The sequence below is a fragment of the Chiloscyllium plagiosum genome, unplaced genomic scaffold, assembly GCF_037043375.1.
Source record: "Chiloscyllium plagiosum isolate Xiang-an unplaced genomic scaffold, Cpla_swu_hap1 HiC_scaffold_4, whole genome shotgun sequence".
Lineage (NCBI taxonomy): Eukaryota > Metazoa > Chordata > Chondrichthyes > Orectolobiformes > Hemiscylliidae > Chiloscyllium > Chiloscyllium plagiosum.
Window position 1 is genome coordinate 82,951,736 of NW_028270142.1, and position 17,437 is coordinate 82,969,172.

At 38.4% G+C, this 17,437-nt stretch overlaps 1 protein-coding gene across 1 annotated transcript; it reads left to right on the forward strand.

The window, feature by feature from the left end:
- Window positions 1-48: 48 nt before the first annotated feature.
- Window positions 49-17,036, forward strand: LOC122549562 (tyrosine-protein kinase FRK-like). Its single transcript, XM_043689403.2, has 8 exons — window positions 49-548; window positions 2,358-2,479; window positions 4,121-4,284; window positions 12,122-12,287; window positions 14,765-14,923; window positions 15,054-15,232; window positions 16,424-16,580; window positions 16,663-17,036. Exons 1-8 carry the CDS (start codon window positions 61-63, stop codon window positions 16,854-16,856), a joined length of 1,629 nt encoding a protein of 542 aa, XP_043545338.2. The 5' UTR covers window positions 49-60; the 3' UTR covers window positions 16,857-17,036.
- Window positions 17,037-17,437: the final 401 nt, after the last annotated feature.

Below are 17,437 nucleotides of genomic sequence, written 5' to 3' on the forward strand. Positions count from 1 at the left end.
GTTGGTGTAAGAACAGTTCTGCAAAGCAAGCAATTATTTTGACTCGTTTGCATCAGCACAATGGAAGTTTTATGCTCTTGCTGCTGTTGTTTTAGCAATCCTGCAATGACAAATACCACTTCAGAGGATGGTAGAAAGGCAAAGCCAGAAGGATTGACAATCTGTAACACAATTGACAACCCTGAAGTTGGAATATTCACTCATGAAGCGAAGCCTTTACCTCTCCCAGAGACGATCGCTGTTCACCAGAATGTACAAAATACATGTTGTGGTTCTGCAAGCTCATGTGCTGATAAAGAAGACAAGGAGTTATGCAAGAATGAAGTTCCACATTCCCCAGAGATTCATATAGTGCAATTTGATTATATGGCAAGGAGCCATGAGGAGCTGAGTGTGAGAGAAGGAGAGTGTCTGGAAATACTCAGCAAAGAAGGGGATTGGTGGCTCGCTCAGAAAGTTTGGAAAGGTTCAAACAAACAAAAAAATCCCTGCTCTGGGTTTGTGCCTGTTGAAATACTTGCAAAAGAGAAGAGCTTGGAGGGAGAACCGTGAGTATTTATTGCATGAAAATCAATGGGACTAGTTTGGAGGCAGGGTTTGGGGTTTTAGTCACTTAACTGGGCATGTGAATTCCTTCCTGGGATACAAGAGAGTCTTTCACTCATGGGGACTCTGTGTCTGATTGAGGAATCTGGCATCAAGAAAGGAGGAAGAGGTCTCATAGAAAGGCACCACATCAGCACCTCCGTCCCCACAGCCTTGTTCAAAAACTGTTGTAAGGCTAATCCTGGAAATTATAGAGCAATTAGTTAATTTCAGTGGTGGGAAAACATTTAGAAACAAATTAGTAGTCACGTGGAAAAACATAGGTTGATTAGGAATAGTCAGCATGGATTCTAAAGGGGAAATCATGGTTAACTAACTTAGTGCAGCTTTTTGAAGAGGTAATGGAAAAGATTCGTGAAAGTGGTATGATGTGGTCTTTATGGATTTACAGACAGCATTTGCTGCACTGACTCATAACAGACTTGTGAAGAAAATTCTAGATAATGGCATAAAAGGAATAATGGCCAAAAAATTAGCTAGTAATAGAGCGTAAAGGTCAATGGATCTTTTTCTGGCTGGTGGAAGGGTTGTTGTGGAGTTTTGCAGGAATTAACATTAGAACTCTTGCATTTCTTTACATATATATGTATATATTAATGACTTGGAACTTGGTATGCAGAGAATAATTTCCAGTTTTGCAGAAGGCAATAGATTTGGAAGATTTGTAAACTGTGAGGAGGACAGTATGGAACTCCAAAAGGACACTAACAAGTTAGTCAGGCGGGCAGAGAGCGGCGGATGAGGTTCAGTGTACAGAAGTGTGAGATGATCCACACTTTGGTTGAAAGAACACTGAAAAGACAATACAAAATAAGGGGTGAAACTCTAAAAGTGTGCAGGAGCAAAGGGACCTGAGTGTACATGTGCTCAAATCATTGAAGGTGGCAGAGCAGGTGGAGAGACCAGTAAATAAAGTGTACAGCATCCTCAGTTTTATTAATAGGGGCTCAAAATAAAAGAGCAAAGAGGTGTTGTTGAACTTGTATAAGATACTTGTTAGACCTCAGTTGAAGTATTGTGTACAGTTGTAGGTGCCACGTTATTCAAAAGATGTGAATGCATTGGAGAAACCTTCAGTTATGAGGATAAATTGATGAAGTTGGACAAAAAAAGGCTGAAAGGGTATCTGAGTGAGGTTTTCAAAATCATGAATATGTTAAACAGAATAGATAGGAAGTGCCTGTTTTTGCTTGTAAAAGAAACAAGAAAAAGAGAACTTAGATTTAAAGAGGTGTGCAAATGGAGCAAGGTTGATGTGAGAAAAAACTTTTTCACTCAGCAAGTAGTTAGGGTATGGAATATACTGCCTAAAATGTAATGGAAACAGGTTCAATTGATACATTCAAGAGGGTGTTGACTGTTTTTTGAATAGTATTGGTGTGCAGGGATATTGGGGAAAGGCAGAAGTTTTGCATTCCTTAATATATTTCAAAGATAAATTTAACCCTCATTAGTTTGCAGATTTCAAGGATATAAAGTTATATTTCAAGTCTAATAGCCTTATCCCATGCCTTTTGTTCTTAAGTGAATTAAAATATCTTCATTGTTTAGACTTTTGGGCAACTTCCATATCAGTGCAAATTGTAAAATGTAGATTTTTGTGAATTCATCAGTGTGCTGAAAATTGCAAATTATGCAAAGACCTAAGATATTAATGAATAATCTAACTTTGTATGGTAAACTATTGCATAATAAAGTAAGATGTTATATCTTATATAGCCTAATTAATGTCATACTCATTGCAATTCTAGCTGGTATTGTGGAAAAATGACCAGGTTTGAGGCAGAAAACCATCTCCTTTCTTCCAATCAAATTGTTGACATGTTTCTTGTCCGCAAAAGTGAGACATTTCAGAACTCATATGTATTGTCAGGTAAGAAATCTACAACAGATTAGAAATGAGGTAGAAATAAGACTGCTACCAAATGGTAGGATGAAAACAACATATATATGCAACGTCACAACCTGCATGTTCCCCTCCAAACCACTCACCGACATAAATTGGAAATAGATCACCGTTCTTGTTGCTGGGTCAAAACCTTAGAATTCCTAATGGTATTGTGGGTCTACCTACACCACATGGACTGCTGTGGTTCAAGAAGGCAGCACACCACTACCTTCTCAAGGGCAATAAATACTGGCCCAGCGAGCAATTCCCATATCACACAAGTAAATTTTAAAAACTGAACTTGTGTCAACAAACAAAAAAGAAGTCAACCAATGAGTTTAAGGTAGCGTCATAAGGTGCAAACACAAGCCCAAAATATTCACCATTTGAATCACTTGATTTGATTTGCCATATAGCTGGGTTATTTTGTTTTGTTTTGTGTATAGTAATTTTTATATTTCACATGTGTTTTTACTGGTCTTTATCTGAAATTTGCATACATGCAATTATCTCCTATTTGTTTCTAAACATACTTCTTTAGTCAAATTGCTATGGTATATGAGCTTTGCCTGAATGTAGACTCATTGTCGTCTAATGTTTCATCGTCAGCTGTTTCCTTGGCAGTTGTTATTGGTGGTTTACTATTTCCTTCTACTCATTGGGACAGGGCAAGGAAGCAAATTGCAAGCCTGTATCAGCTGGAACAAAAATCATACATAATATCATTCTGAACTACACACTAGCAATCTAGATAAATGAACTAACGATCCTGCATCAAAATTGTAGTCTTAAGTAGTTTTGCAAAGAGAGCCTCATAAAAACATTAATCCAATGATAAAGGATCTAATGCCCACTTGAGGGATGCACCCTGGACACCTACAAAGAAACCTCTACCACATTGACAGATGACAAACATGCTGGCGCCATACACATCCTTAGGCCATTATTTCTAAGTCTGGGAAGTGGGCAAAGAATTTGACAATTTCTAGGCCAGTGACTCTATAATTGGGATTTGGTATGTGCTTCCAATGATGTTCCAATGGTTTTGAAGGAGCACCTTCAAAGCCGTTCCTGGTCAATACTGGGTCACTACTAAGGGAGCTTAGCTTTTTACTTCAGCAATTTGAGCAATTTACATTGGTATTAAGTCGAGAATCTATAAAACTAAGGCTGATTCTGACTCTTGAATGTTCAATCATACCCTTTTAAGATTGTTCAGGATTCTTCAGTGGGATTAGTGCTGGAGTACAGTCAGTTCTGCTATAATGCAGGGGTCCTGTTCTCGTGCAATCCCGTGTTTTAAGAAAATTGCATAATATCAGCATGATTTAAACTAAGGGCCGGAATCATGTTATAACTAACACACACTTTAAAAATTTGCGCTTTAGAAACAGTGTCCCCACTTCATCAATCGTGTTATTGTGAATTCACATTAATGAAATGTGTGTTATAGCAAAACAACCTGTAAGTCTCTTTGAGGTTAGCACAACTGTATTGTTATTTCCATACATGAAAAGTGAAAATTGGCACCCCATGTTTCTCTGGCATTGACATTCATATCAATTTGAATTGAAAAATTCATGATAATCACATTTGTTGGCCAATTATTATCACCATTTGTTTCAGCTAAAAATGGAGAGTCGATCACTCATGTTGTGATTTTACAAAAAGAAAATGGTCGATATTACATCACAGAAGACAGAGATTTTCACAACATTCACGAGCTGATTGAATATTATCAACATAATACAATACAGTATGATACTCGATTAAACAGACCCAGCAAAAAGGTAAGTACAAAAGCAAAATATATTCAAATAATTTATATAGAATATTAAAATGTTGTTCTTTCAGTTCTCTCTGGGCTATAAGGAAATGAGAAAACAATGGGATGCTAAATGTTTTAACCCCAGAAATTCTTGAAACATAAAGCTAGGAATATCATAACTTCCCGTATTGATCCCACTGGAACATCAAGGAACAATATACACCCAGATGTACTTGGCATGAACATTCAAGCCTTAAGTTATCTATGACTGACCAAGTTCGGTGGCACCACTTAAGCAATTGTTTGTTAATAGCAGAAACTAGCAAAGACAGTATTAATGAATTTTTTGTGTTAAATCTATGATGAGAGCTGAAAAATGAATCTGCAAATACATAATACTTTGTAAGCTAAACACATGCAGTGCAGCGATCAAGTACAAACACAGAGAATGCTGGAGAAATGGAGCAGGTCTAGCAGCATCTGTGGAGTGAGCAACAAAGTTAATATTTCAAACCCAGTATGATTCTTCTTCTCAACTGAAAGATGTTCAAAACATTGTTTTTCTTATACGTTTGATATAGGCAGAGCTCTAGTGCAGATAATAAAGGATTTTTAATAGCAGAGGAAGAGAGAAAGAGACATAAACTGGATGGAAATTAAACTGTTTTTTCAGATTAGATTACTTACAGTGTGGAAACAGGCCCTTCGGCCCAACAAGTCCAAACTGACCCATCGAAGCGCAACCCACCCAGACCCATTCCCCTACATTTATCCCTTCACCTAACACTACGGGCAATTTAGCATGGCCAATTCACCTAACCTGCACATTTTTGGACTGTGGGGGGAAACCGGAGCACCCGGAGGTAACCCACGCAGACACGGGAAGAATGTGCAAACTCCACACAGTCAGTTGCCTGAGGCGGGAATTGAACCCGGGTCTCTGGCGCTGTGAGGCAGCAGTGCCACCGTGCCACCCGTTCTCCGAGCTTATGTTGTGCTTCATTAGAACATTTCTGCAGGCCCAGGAGAGAAACATTAGCATGAAATTAAAGTGGTTTATTGAAATGCCAAAGAACTATATGGTCAGGGTCATTCCTCGTGACAAAGTGAAGGAGTTCCACAAAGCCGCCACCCAGTCTGCATTTGATCTCACCAATGTAATGGACACTATATTGTGAACAGCAAATACGATAGTCTAGATTGAAAGAAGTACAAGTGAAATGCTGTTTCACCTGGAATTCACCTGTGTATGGACAATTCAGAGGATAGTAAATGAGTAAGTGTTTCTCCAGCAATTGTATGAGAATGTGCCATGGTTAAGTGAGAAGTGTTAGGAGTGATGAAGGAATGGACCACTGTGTCACTAAAAGGAGAAGATGTGTTTACTGATAGTGGTGGAAGTTGCAGAAGATGATTCTTTGAATGCAGAAACTAATGAAATGGATATTAATATGTACATAGATCTTTGAAGGTTGCCACTCAGGTGGATAGAGTTTGTAAGAAGGCCTATGGAGTATTATCGTTCATTAGCAGAGGGATTGAATTCAAGAGTCGTGAAGTGATGTTGCAGCTGTACAGGACTTTGGTTAGGCCACAGTTGGAGTACTGTGTGCAGTTCTGGTCGCCTCACTTTAGGAAAGATGTGGAAGCTTTGGAGAGGGTGCAGAGAAGATTTACCAGGATGTTGCCTGGAATGGAGAGGAAGTCGTACGAGGATAGGTTGAGAGTTCTTGGCCTTTTCTCGTTGGAACGGCGAAGGATGAGGGGTGACTTGATAGAGGTTTATAAGATGATCAGAGGAATAGATAGAGTAGACAGTCAGAAACTTTTTCCCCGGGTACAACAGAGTGTTACAAGGGGACATAAATTTAAGGTGAAGGGTGGAAGGTATAGGGGAGATGTCAGGGGTGGGTTCTTTACCCAGAGAGTGGTGGGGGCATGGAATGCGCTGCCCGTGGGAGTGGTAGAGTCGGAATCATTGGCGACCTTTAAGCGGCATTTGGATAGGTACACGGATGGGTACTTAATCTAGGTTAGAAGTTCAGCACAACATCGTGGGTCGAAGGGCCTGTTCTGTGCTGTATTGTTCTATGTTCTATGTTCTATCAAGGGAACCCAATTGTCATTGTTTGGGAGATGCGGCTGAGAGTCCTCTCAACCATATTGGTGGGAAATGCTTGACCTAAGAAAAAGGAGTTCATGTCAGAGGCACCCTGGTGGAGGGTGACGTCATCAGAACAGATGCAACAGAAATAGAGAAACTGAGAGAATAGAATGGAATCTTTGTAGGACACTAGGGCATTAGGAGCTGTAGTTGTGGTAACTGCAGGAGTTGATGTATTTGTAGGGGATGTTGGTGGACAGCCTATCCCCAGAAATGAAAAAAATGAAGTAAAGAAAAGGAAGGGAAGAGTCAGTGATGGACCAATTGAAGATGATGGGAGGGTGGAATTGGAAACAAAACTGTTTATTTCTTCCAATTCCAGAAAAGTGCAGGAGGCATCACTGAAGACGTCATTAATCTATCGGAAATTCAATCGTGTCTTTCAAGATTGGATAAGGGACAAAAGAAATGTAGTGCTATAAAGTATAGACAGGGAAATGATATTAGCTGAGTTAATCCTGGAGAGTGTTGGTACAGAAGTGGACCAGACAGTGAAAGCTTCCACAAGTATATAAAAAAGCAAAAGGATAGTTAAAGTCTTTGTTGGTCCCAGAGAAGATGAAACGTAGGGAATTAATAATGGGAAACAAGGAAATGTCAGACTTGGAACAAACATTTTATTCACATCAGAAAACACACAAAGAATTCCAAAAATAGTAGAAATCAAGACAAGAAAGGAAAGGAGGAAGTTAAAACAATCACAGTCACAATGGGAAAAGTAATCAGAAAGCTAATGGGACTAAAGGCTGACAAGCCTGCTCAAGCTGATAATCTGATTCTTAAAGTCTTAAAGATAGATATATGAGTGCATTGTGATGTACCAGTATACTGGAAAATCAAAAATATACCATCTTTATTCAAGAAAGGAAGGAAAATGAAAACAGGGAGCTGGATTAACATTCTTGTGAGTTGGAAGGCATGTGTTTCTTGTTATATCCACTGGTTACCTGCCTGCTCTGACCAACCACAATTTTACCACCAGCGGGGATGGTATCAGGTGGACCACATACCAGTGGACCACCTTGGACCCTTAAGCAGCAATTGGTGCCTATTTAAGGACCTCATCCTGCACTGCCAAGATTAAATTGGCAACAAGAAAGGCCCATAAAAAACGGCGGCTAGAATGGCAATTTTCATTGTGCTAACTCATGGTGGAGATAGTTAATCCCTCCTTGGGAGACCCGTATATGTCAAACAACCCACACTCCCCAACCATGTCTCTGCCCAAACCCTGAAAGTCTCCTCCCCCTTGGCCTCTCAAGCTCTTGTCCCACCTCACCTTGCTGATCATCAAACGCTTACAAATTTTAGACCCACTACAGCTCAGCTCCCGATCACCTGAGAGGGCTGTTGGCAAGTGGCCACCACTTTCCTACTGGCATTACCAGTACTGGAAACAATTGTCAAACCCATAACAGGCAGCACCTCACAGAAGCAGGATGTTCTGTCCCTAAGGGGTGAAAATCTTCCCTCCATCCTACCTATCGCCAGTTAGCCAGTAAATAACATTTTCCTTGAGCATTCCTCAACATTTTAGCTGGAGGTTTGGGGATCACATAATTAAGCTTTAATTTAGCTGTAGGCTAGTTAAGGTAATATTGAGAATGCAGAAAACAGAAGACAAATTAATCATTTTGACATTGGCAAACAAACACGTTGATCAATGTTGATTAATTATTAATGATCTATCCTTATCAACTGAGTTGAAAGGATCATCTGTATTGTGGCCCAATTTGCTGACAGTACAAATATGGTCCAGAAAACAAGTTTGAGGGGGGCACAGAATCTGCAAAAAGATGTCAATAGATTAAGTGAGTAACTGCTAGGGCATTGGCAAAACTGCACCTAGAATACCTTATGCGGTTTTGATCTCTTTATTTAATGAGGATATAATTTCATTGAACCAGTTCAGAGAAGGTTTATTATGTTAATACCCAAGTTGTAGAGGCTGTGGTTTGAGAGAAATTTGACAAAATTGGGTCTATTTTCTTTGGGTGTTGGGTAGGGAGGAGTAGGCAGGAAAAGAGAGTTAAAGCCACACATCAGCTCAGACAATGTTATTGAATGTAAAATGAGCAAGCTCAAGGGGCATATTCTTGCTCATATTCCTCATGAATTTATGATCAAATTATCTCTTGTGTGTAATCATTTGATGATTTTACAATTGTGAACAATGCTCACCTCTATCAGGCTGATCTTAATGTGATTGAGATTAAACTTATTACATGGTATACAACTGGGATAAGTGCAGTGTTATGCATTAAGGTAAGAAAATGTGTAATAGTCATACACACTTCAAATTTTTAAAAAAGCCAATGGAGAAGAAAGAAGATTGGAACTTTCTATTGTCCACATATCTAAAAGTTTGTGAACAATTCCGTGAAGTGCTTGCTAAAACAAAAAGCTAATTTGCTTATACTTATAGCACAACTGACTTTAAGAAACATACTTTTTCTGTACTTTTGCAAGTTGTTTCAAGCGTCCAATATTAGTCACCTTATATACTAGATGATATTGAGACTTTGGAAAAGAAAGAGTCACAAGATGAATTCCCTGGGTCAAGTAGAATAAAAGAATTGGACTTTACACTTTAGAGAGGCATTTACTTAGGATTGATCTAGAAGAGGTCTATAAAGTCACAAAGAGAATGGATTGTTCATGCTATCCAGTCAGTCCTGAAAGGCATTATCAATAGTATTCACTCGTCATTTTCTTCCAATTAAATAGTGCAGGAAGAACAATTTAAAGTTGGACAAGGTGAGATCTTAATTTGACATTAGATGTCAGTGATTTGTTTGCAGAGTTATCTCTGCAAACTGGTATCTCTGTAATAGGCTGCTGTTGCTTGTGACAAATGCTGATTAAAAGAGTCATAGAGCCATACAGATTTGGTCCAATCAATCCAAACTAAACTAGTCCCACCTGCCTGCATTTGGCTCATATCCCTCCAAACATTTCACATTCATGTACTTATCCAAATGTCTTTTAAACATTGTAACTGTACCTGCATCTACCACTTCTGGCAGTTCATTCCACACACTAACTACTCTCTGTGTAAAATATTTGCCTGTCGTGTCTTTTCAAATCTTTCTCCTCTCACCTTAAAAAATGCCCCCTAGTTTTGAACTCTCCCACCTTAGGGAAAAGACCTTTACTGTTCATCTTATCTATACTCCTTATGATTATATAAACCTCTATGACGTCACCTCCTCAAACTCCCACATGCCAATGAAACAGTTTGACAACCCAGAAAAACACTCTTCAGCCCATCAAGTTTCTGCTCAACAACAGCTTCACTATTCTAATCCTATTTTCTAGCATGTGGCCCATAGCATTGTGTGCCTTGTTATTGCCATCATTGCTTCATCCTCAGAATATCTGTGCTAAACAATTAGACGATGCATCAAGGCTCTACAATGAATAATGAAGATCCATGAGAGCTGCAAAAGATGAGGATCAGCATGTTCAATATCCTACAGCACCATGACATCCAAAGCGACAGAGGCAGGTCATTTTTGTTAACATCGTTCAATGGTCCACTTCTGCAGGAAGTCACCTTTCCCACTTTGCAACTGTTTTAATATCACTGAGGCTAATATTCCCTGTATAATGCCAACTGCAAATGCAACTTAATGCAATGATATTTCAAAAATGCTCATGCTGTTTAATAAAAGTTAAGACTGCAAAAGGAAGGAGGCTTTCACAACATCCAATTCTACTTTAGTCATTCATGACAGAATTTCATGCTAGATTGGGTACTAAAGAAAGAATAGCTATCCCTTCAATAAACCTACCTGCTGTTCCTGCATTTACCTGTGCACTTGGATAAAGTTATAACTGGTCATCACCATCGGGGGCTCTGCTGCCTGAGGTCTGGTCTCCAGTAGACTGCTGGCTTCCAGTGACTTGACAGCTTTCTTCCTTAATCAGCTATGAAGACATGGCAGTGATATGCTCAGAAGTATGCACTCCTGATTCTAATCAAGCTAACTCGCCAACAGAGGTACCGGCATCTGACCCGGTGCAGGGTAAAAGAGACAGTCTTGTTAGTGCTTCTTCTCAGAGTTCTGTGGCTACTTCTTCCAAATGGAGGAGATGCTGGGAGGTGGAAAGGCTGCTTGAGCCTGCTTCGCCATTCAATAACATTATGGCTGATCTGATTGCATCATTGCATTCTCAGTCAACCATGATAACCATTTACCCGCTTGATTAACGAGAATCCATTAACCCTGCCTTAAAAATATTCAGTGGTTCTGCTTCTACCATTTACAGGATTAAGGGATGACTTGATTGAAATTATAAAACTATTAAGGAGGATAGATAATGTAGATTAGGAGAAACTATATCCAAAAGTTGAAGAGTCAAGTGCAAGAAAGGTCATCTATAACTTGGAGCCAGACCATGGAGGAATGAAACTGGAAACAATTCTTCACACAGTCTTATGAAGAGAGATTTAGCAGTCTAGGCCTCAGGTTTAGAAGAATGAGAGGAGACCAACTTGCGGCATATAAGGTGTCAAAGGGGATTAACAAAGTAGACATAGAAAAGATATTTCTGCTTTGGGGGAACCTGGAAAGAAAATTGATAGTTTTGGAATAAGGCATAGAAGATGTAAAACAGAGATGAGAAGAAATTACTTCTCTCAGAATGTCATGAATCCGTGGAATTTGCTGATCCAGAATGTGGTGGATGCAGGGATACTGTGTAAATTTAAGAAGGAGATAGATTGCTCTTTAGTTAGTCATGTGTTAAAGGGTTATGCAGAGCTGACAGGAATGTGAAGGTGAGGCCGAGATGAGATCAGCCATGATCATATCAAATGGTGGAGTAGACTCAAGGGGCTGAATTGCCCACTCCTGCTCCTCGCTCTTCTGTTCTTATTTTCTAAATGGTGGGCGAATTTTGAAATACTCTTCAGTGAACAGCAATTAGTGATTTTCAGTTCTGAAGAAGAGTCTAATCATCCTTGAAATATTAATTATGTTTCTCTCTCCACAGATACTGCCAGACCCGCTGAGTTTCTCCAGCACGTCTCTGTGTTTGTTAGCAATTTATGCTAGATCAAACATTATTTGTAAAACTGAGATTGTTAGATTTTTATGAATACAGTTGTTAAGGAATGTTAAACATAGAAGCTAGATTTATAAAGTTAGTTTGTAGATCAGCCTTGATCACATTTAACCAATAACAAAAGGCTTTGTGGGCTAAATGGTCTAATCCTGTTTTATGTTCCAAACACTAAACTCAGAAAATGGAATGGAGAGGAGAGGAATTTCTCAGATATGTTTCCACAAATTTATATCTGTGTTTTTGGCTGGTTGCCATAACCACCCAAGTTATTATGTTGTATGAAACAGGTTTTGGTTTGTGATTTTTGAGATTTGTAGCTCAGGTTGAGGTTCAGGTTATAAGTTTGCTCACTGAGCAGGAAGGTTTGTCCTTAGATGTTTCACCACGAAGTGAGTTAACATCATCAGTGAGCCTCCAGTGAAACTTCCGTGAGCCCCAGAAGCTCACTGATGATGTTACCGATCATGGTGACGAAACGTCTGGAAACAAATCTTCGAAGCTCAGCGAGCAAACTTACAACCTAAGGTTAGATGGTTCAGAGGGTCTTTACCTATTCATCAATCATCTCAAATATCCTATTTAACTTAATTTATTTCTTTCTAAGTCAATAATTGTTTATCAACAGAAAAAGCCATCACTTCGTCACTTATCATATAACACAGTGGACAAATGGGAAAGACCGAAAGAAGAATTTACTTTGATAAAGTGCATAGGATCTGGTAATTATGGAGAAGTGTGGAAAGCCATCTGGAATGACAGTGTACCTGTTGCAATTAAAATGTTGAAAGAAGGTAAGCATATTATTTCAGAACAATTATTTTACTGTTATAGTTTTTTTAATTCACTCATGGGATATGGACATCACAGCCTAGACCAATGTTTATTATTTAGTCCTAAATGCCCTGAACCTAACTGAATGGCTCAATAGGCCATTTCAGAGGGCAGTTAAGAGACATGCTGTATATCTGAAGTTATATGTTGGCCAAACCAACAAATTTTATTCCTAAAGAAACCAGATGTGTTTTTGCAACAAAGGACAATGATTACATGGCACCGTTAAACTAGTTTGGCATTCCACTAATTTTATAGAATTAAAATGGTAGATTATAAACCACACAGGAGACTAATAAATAAAATTAGTCTACATGTGACAAGAGGAAAAATACCAACATGGATTGAGAATTGGTTAGCAGACAAAAAGCAGAAAGTAGGAAATGGACGATACTCACAATGGCAAGCTGTCCTTTTTAGTGGACCACAGTGACCAGTGCTTGGTCCACAATTGTAAACAAACTATATAAATGGTTTGGATCTGGGGACTAAGTTTGCTAATGACATTAAACTGGGTGGGAACACAAATTGTGAGGAGGATACAAGATGGTTTCAAGAGAACCTGGTAGGTTAAGTGAATTGGTTAGAAAATGACAGATGGATTATAATGTGAATAAATGTGATGTTGTTCACTTTGGTAGGGAAAACAGAGAGTCAGACTATTTCTTCAATAATTGGGAAGTGTAAGCATCCAAAGAGACCTGGATGTCCTTGTTCATGAGTCAATTAAAGTTAGTAATCAGTTACAAGTAATTAGAAATGCAAATGTTATGTTGGCCTTCATTGCAAGGCGATTTGAGTACAGAAGAAAAGATATCTTATTGTAATTGTGTGGAGACTTGGTAAGGCCTCATCTGAAGTATTGTGTATGACTTTGGCTCCTTTATCTTAGGAGGAAAGTACTTGCTAGAGAGGGAGTGCAATGGAGATTCACCAGGTTAATCTCTCGGGTTGTCATATGGAGAGAGATTGAAGAGACTAGGTCTGTATTATTTAAAGTTTCGAAGAATGAGAGGTGATCTAATTTAAACATACAAAATTATAACATGGTCTGACAGTGAATATAAATAGGATATTTTACATAGCTACTGACTCTAGAAATAGAGGACATAATTTCAGGATAAGAGACAGGCCATTTCAGACAGAGCTGAGGAAGAATATCTTTGCTCAGAGATTGTAAATCTTTAGAATTCTCTACCTTGAAGTCTGCTAAAGTTCAATCATTGAACATTTTCAAGAAGAGACTGCTTTCTAGAGACTAATGACATTTAGGAGCATGGAGATAGTAAGAGATTGTGGTATTCGGGTAAATTCTCAGCTATGATCAAATGAATGGCCAAGCAGGTCAATGGGCTAGATGACCTACTCCTGGTTCTGTGTTGCTATGCACCATGTCATAGAGTCATAGAGATGTACAGCATGGAAACAGATCCTCCGGTCCAACCCGTCCATGCTGACCAGATATCCCAACCGCATATTGGAGGTAAACAGCACTCACAGCACTGAAATATCAGTTGCTGTTGAATCAAAATCTCTAGCATATAGTTTTTAAGCTTGCTCCATTAATCTTGTTGCCTCTCATAGCTCTGTGAACACCTGTAAATTTTGACCAATTTGTGTTGGCATACTGATTCATTGTAAATGATCAACAAGAGTAGTTTCAATATCAAGCTCTGGAAGTCAACTTACTTAAGAATTGCATCCTCTCCTTCTGTGTTATCATTAAAGTTTGTACCCCATCAACTGTGGTGCGCAGAAATTCTGACTGACAACAAATATACACAGCATATGCCAAGAAAGATGGAACCACTTAACTTCCCTATTTGTAATCCATGTCTGTTCAGTTATGACAGTGTTATATTTTGTACCATCCATGTCCTGACTTAGCGCTCTTTCTCAGTGGGACAGGCAAAAAGAGAGATAGCTTGCTACTTCATAAAAGAGGGCTTCTTTTTATTTATTGCAAAAATATACTTTATTCGTCAAAATAAATCTTTGGTACCTGTGCAGTTAATAGAGCCGTTCATATCTATACCCTCTTACCTTACAGAGAACAAATTCAATCTTTGATGGTCACTATTCTCTACATTTGTAGTCAAACTCTTGACATTTAGCTGAGGCATCAGCAGGGCCCAATTACTAAACTGACCCCTGTTATTCTTCAGCAAAAGGACCTTACATGGTGGTCTTTTCCCCATTGCGCCTTGGCGGCAGCTAATGCAAGGTTTAGCTTAGGACTTAATACCACACTTGTTAGGACTCCTAATCTGAATTTTCACCCACTATTTGCTGGACTATGAGTTGACCCTGCCACTTTTGTGCTAACTGATTAGTCCTGTAATTTTCTAAGAAAAATTAAACTGGATCACCACTTTGAGCAGTAATGTTTCACTTGTATTTTAAATTAGGTCTACTGAATCAATTTATGTATTTACAGAGGTTAAAGATTCCAGCAATCTTCTGAAAGAAGCACAAATTATGAAGAACTTCCAGCATGAGAATCTGGTCCCCCTCTATGCTGTATGCACCATAAAGCAACCTTTCTTCATTGTCACTGAATTGTTGAAACATGGAGATCTCTTGAATTATTTAAGGGGTTAGTATCTGGAATACTTTAAAGCTAAACAGATTTTGAAGTCACTCTGACCAGCAACTGTTGTGTTTTGAGAATATATTCAAGTACTTGCTTTGTGGTTTTTTGACAGCTGTGTGTATCTTTTTTACAGAATCTGAGGGTTGTTTTACAATTGCACAGTTAATTGAAATGGCAATTCAGATTGCTACTGGAATGTTGTACCTTGAATCCAAACAATATATTCATCGGGACTTAGCAGCAAGAAATGTTCTTGTGGGAGACAATATTGTTTGCAAAATTTCAGACTTTGGGCTTACTAGATTGCTTAAGGTATATATTTGTGTATAAAATTATGAGGAAGAACTTAACGGTGCTTTAAGCTTATGGCTTGAATAACTTAACTCATATTTAAAACTGCATTTGAACATTATTGTTTTAATTTGAATGTTATATTTTGTTTCACCTGGAAATGGGATAGTTTCAAATTAGTTTATGATTTTCTGCTTCAAATCTATGATCTTTGATTTTTCTTTACCTAATTTCTATTTATGTGCTCTTAATCTAGGGAATGAAAATTTTTCATTTCTTGGCCCCCTCAGTGCTCCTAGTTTGGTTATAACATGTCGTGACTGACAAATTGAAGTTGTGAGAAGAATGTTCCAAATCTCTCAACCTCAAAGATGCCATCCCGCTCCTGGTTTGGTTATAGCATGTCATGATTGAGAAAGGGAAGCTGTTATAAGAATGTTCCCAATCCCTCACCACGTTTATAATTACCTGTTCTCCTTTTGGAAAAATTATTTTAGGTCAAAATTCAGCCTTGATCTTAGTGAATAACAGAGCATGTTCAAGAGGCCACAAGACACACCTTCTACTTCTTATAGTCTTAAGTGTTCTCGGAATGATATTTCAAACTAGATTGCCATGGTGAAAAACAAAAATTAATTTTTAAGATGGAATCCAAATTTTACACTTGCACTTCGGAGCTCTATAGCTGATATATTAGATTAGATTACATTACAATGTGGAAACAGGCCCTTCGGCCCAACAAGTCCACACCGACCCGCCGAAGCGCAACCCACCCATACCCCTACATTTACCCCTTACCTAACACTACGGGCAATTTAGCATGGCCAATTCACCTGACCTGCACATCTTTGGACTGTGAGAGGAAACCGGAGCACCCGGAGGAAACCCACGCAGACACGGGGAGAATGTGCAAACTCCACACAGTCAGTCGCCTGAGGCGGGAATTGAACCCGGGTCTCTGGCGCTGTGAGGCAGCAGTTAGAGCTATGAGTGCACAAGCCACATGATTTTCTAACCATTTAAATGATTTGAAGCTACATTAAAAGAGAGGATGTCTTACAAATGTGATAAATACCTGTATGTCAACGTATTTCACTATTGCAATCAAGTACTTTCAAATTATTCTTATGATTCCAGGTTTGTTATTAAAATATGAACACTTGATTATGAAATGAACATAAATCTATTAAAGTTTCATGCTTTTCATAACAGGATGCCACAACTGGTAGCATACCTGACAGTCAACTTCCTATTAAATGGACAGCTCCAGAATTAGCAAGTATGAATCAAGCTTCGCTGAAATCTGATGTCTGGTCTTTTGGTATTCTTCTGTTTGAGATTACCACAAATGGGAAGATACCATATCCTGGTAAGTTTTTAATATATATTTTGTTTCATTCTGCTATTAGACTATTCACTTCAACAGAGACTGACATTTTCTGACCTTGCAGGAATGACAAATAAAATGGTCTTATCTGAACTACTACAAGGCTACAGGATGCCATGTCCAAATGGCTGTCCACAACCCATTTATAACATTATGAGACAATGCTGGAATGAAATTCCATCTCAAAGGCCATCATTTAGTATACTGAAACTACAGCTTGAAGAGTTCATCATAACCAATTACAATCCTCTGTATTAACTCTCTTCAAAATGAGGAAAGTGTTTATTTAAAGCTACGAACAAAAGAAGATAGGTTTCAAAATGTATTGGACTGAATGGTGCAGGATGAATGAAACTAATTACATGGATTGTTATAGATGGAAATTGAGAATAGCTTGTGGTCACTATTAAATGTGCCATTAAATATGAAAGTTGTTGACTGAAGTGTGCTTTCTTTTCAATGTATTTATAAAGTTACAGTATTAGAAATACATATTCTTCAATAGTTTTACATTTAATAGTACACAGCATAATTTAGACCATTATCAATTCAGCTTCTCTGATGCAGCAGTATAATATCTTCTTTTGAGTACTTACTTCCTTGTTTTTTACACCAGATTTGAGTTAGCTTTCAAATGAGGAAATAACAAAATGCTTCCAAATGCATCAGCAGCACAGATCCTGTCATATCAATATATGTCAAACTGAAGCAAAAAGAACAATAGCAAAAGCTTTGAAAAAGTTGTGACTACCCTCCAAAAAGCTTAAAACTAAAGCTATTTACCTGTGTTGTAGATATATCCAACATTCAATTCAGCAGGACACAATCAGCGCATGTGG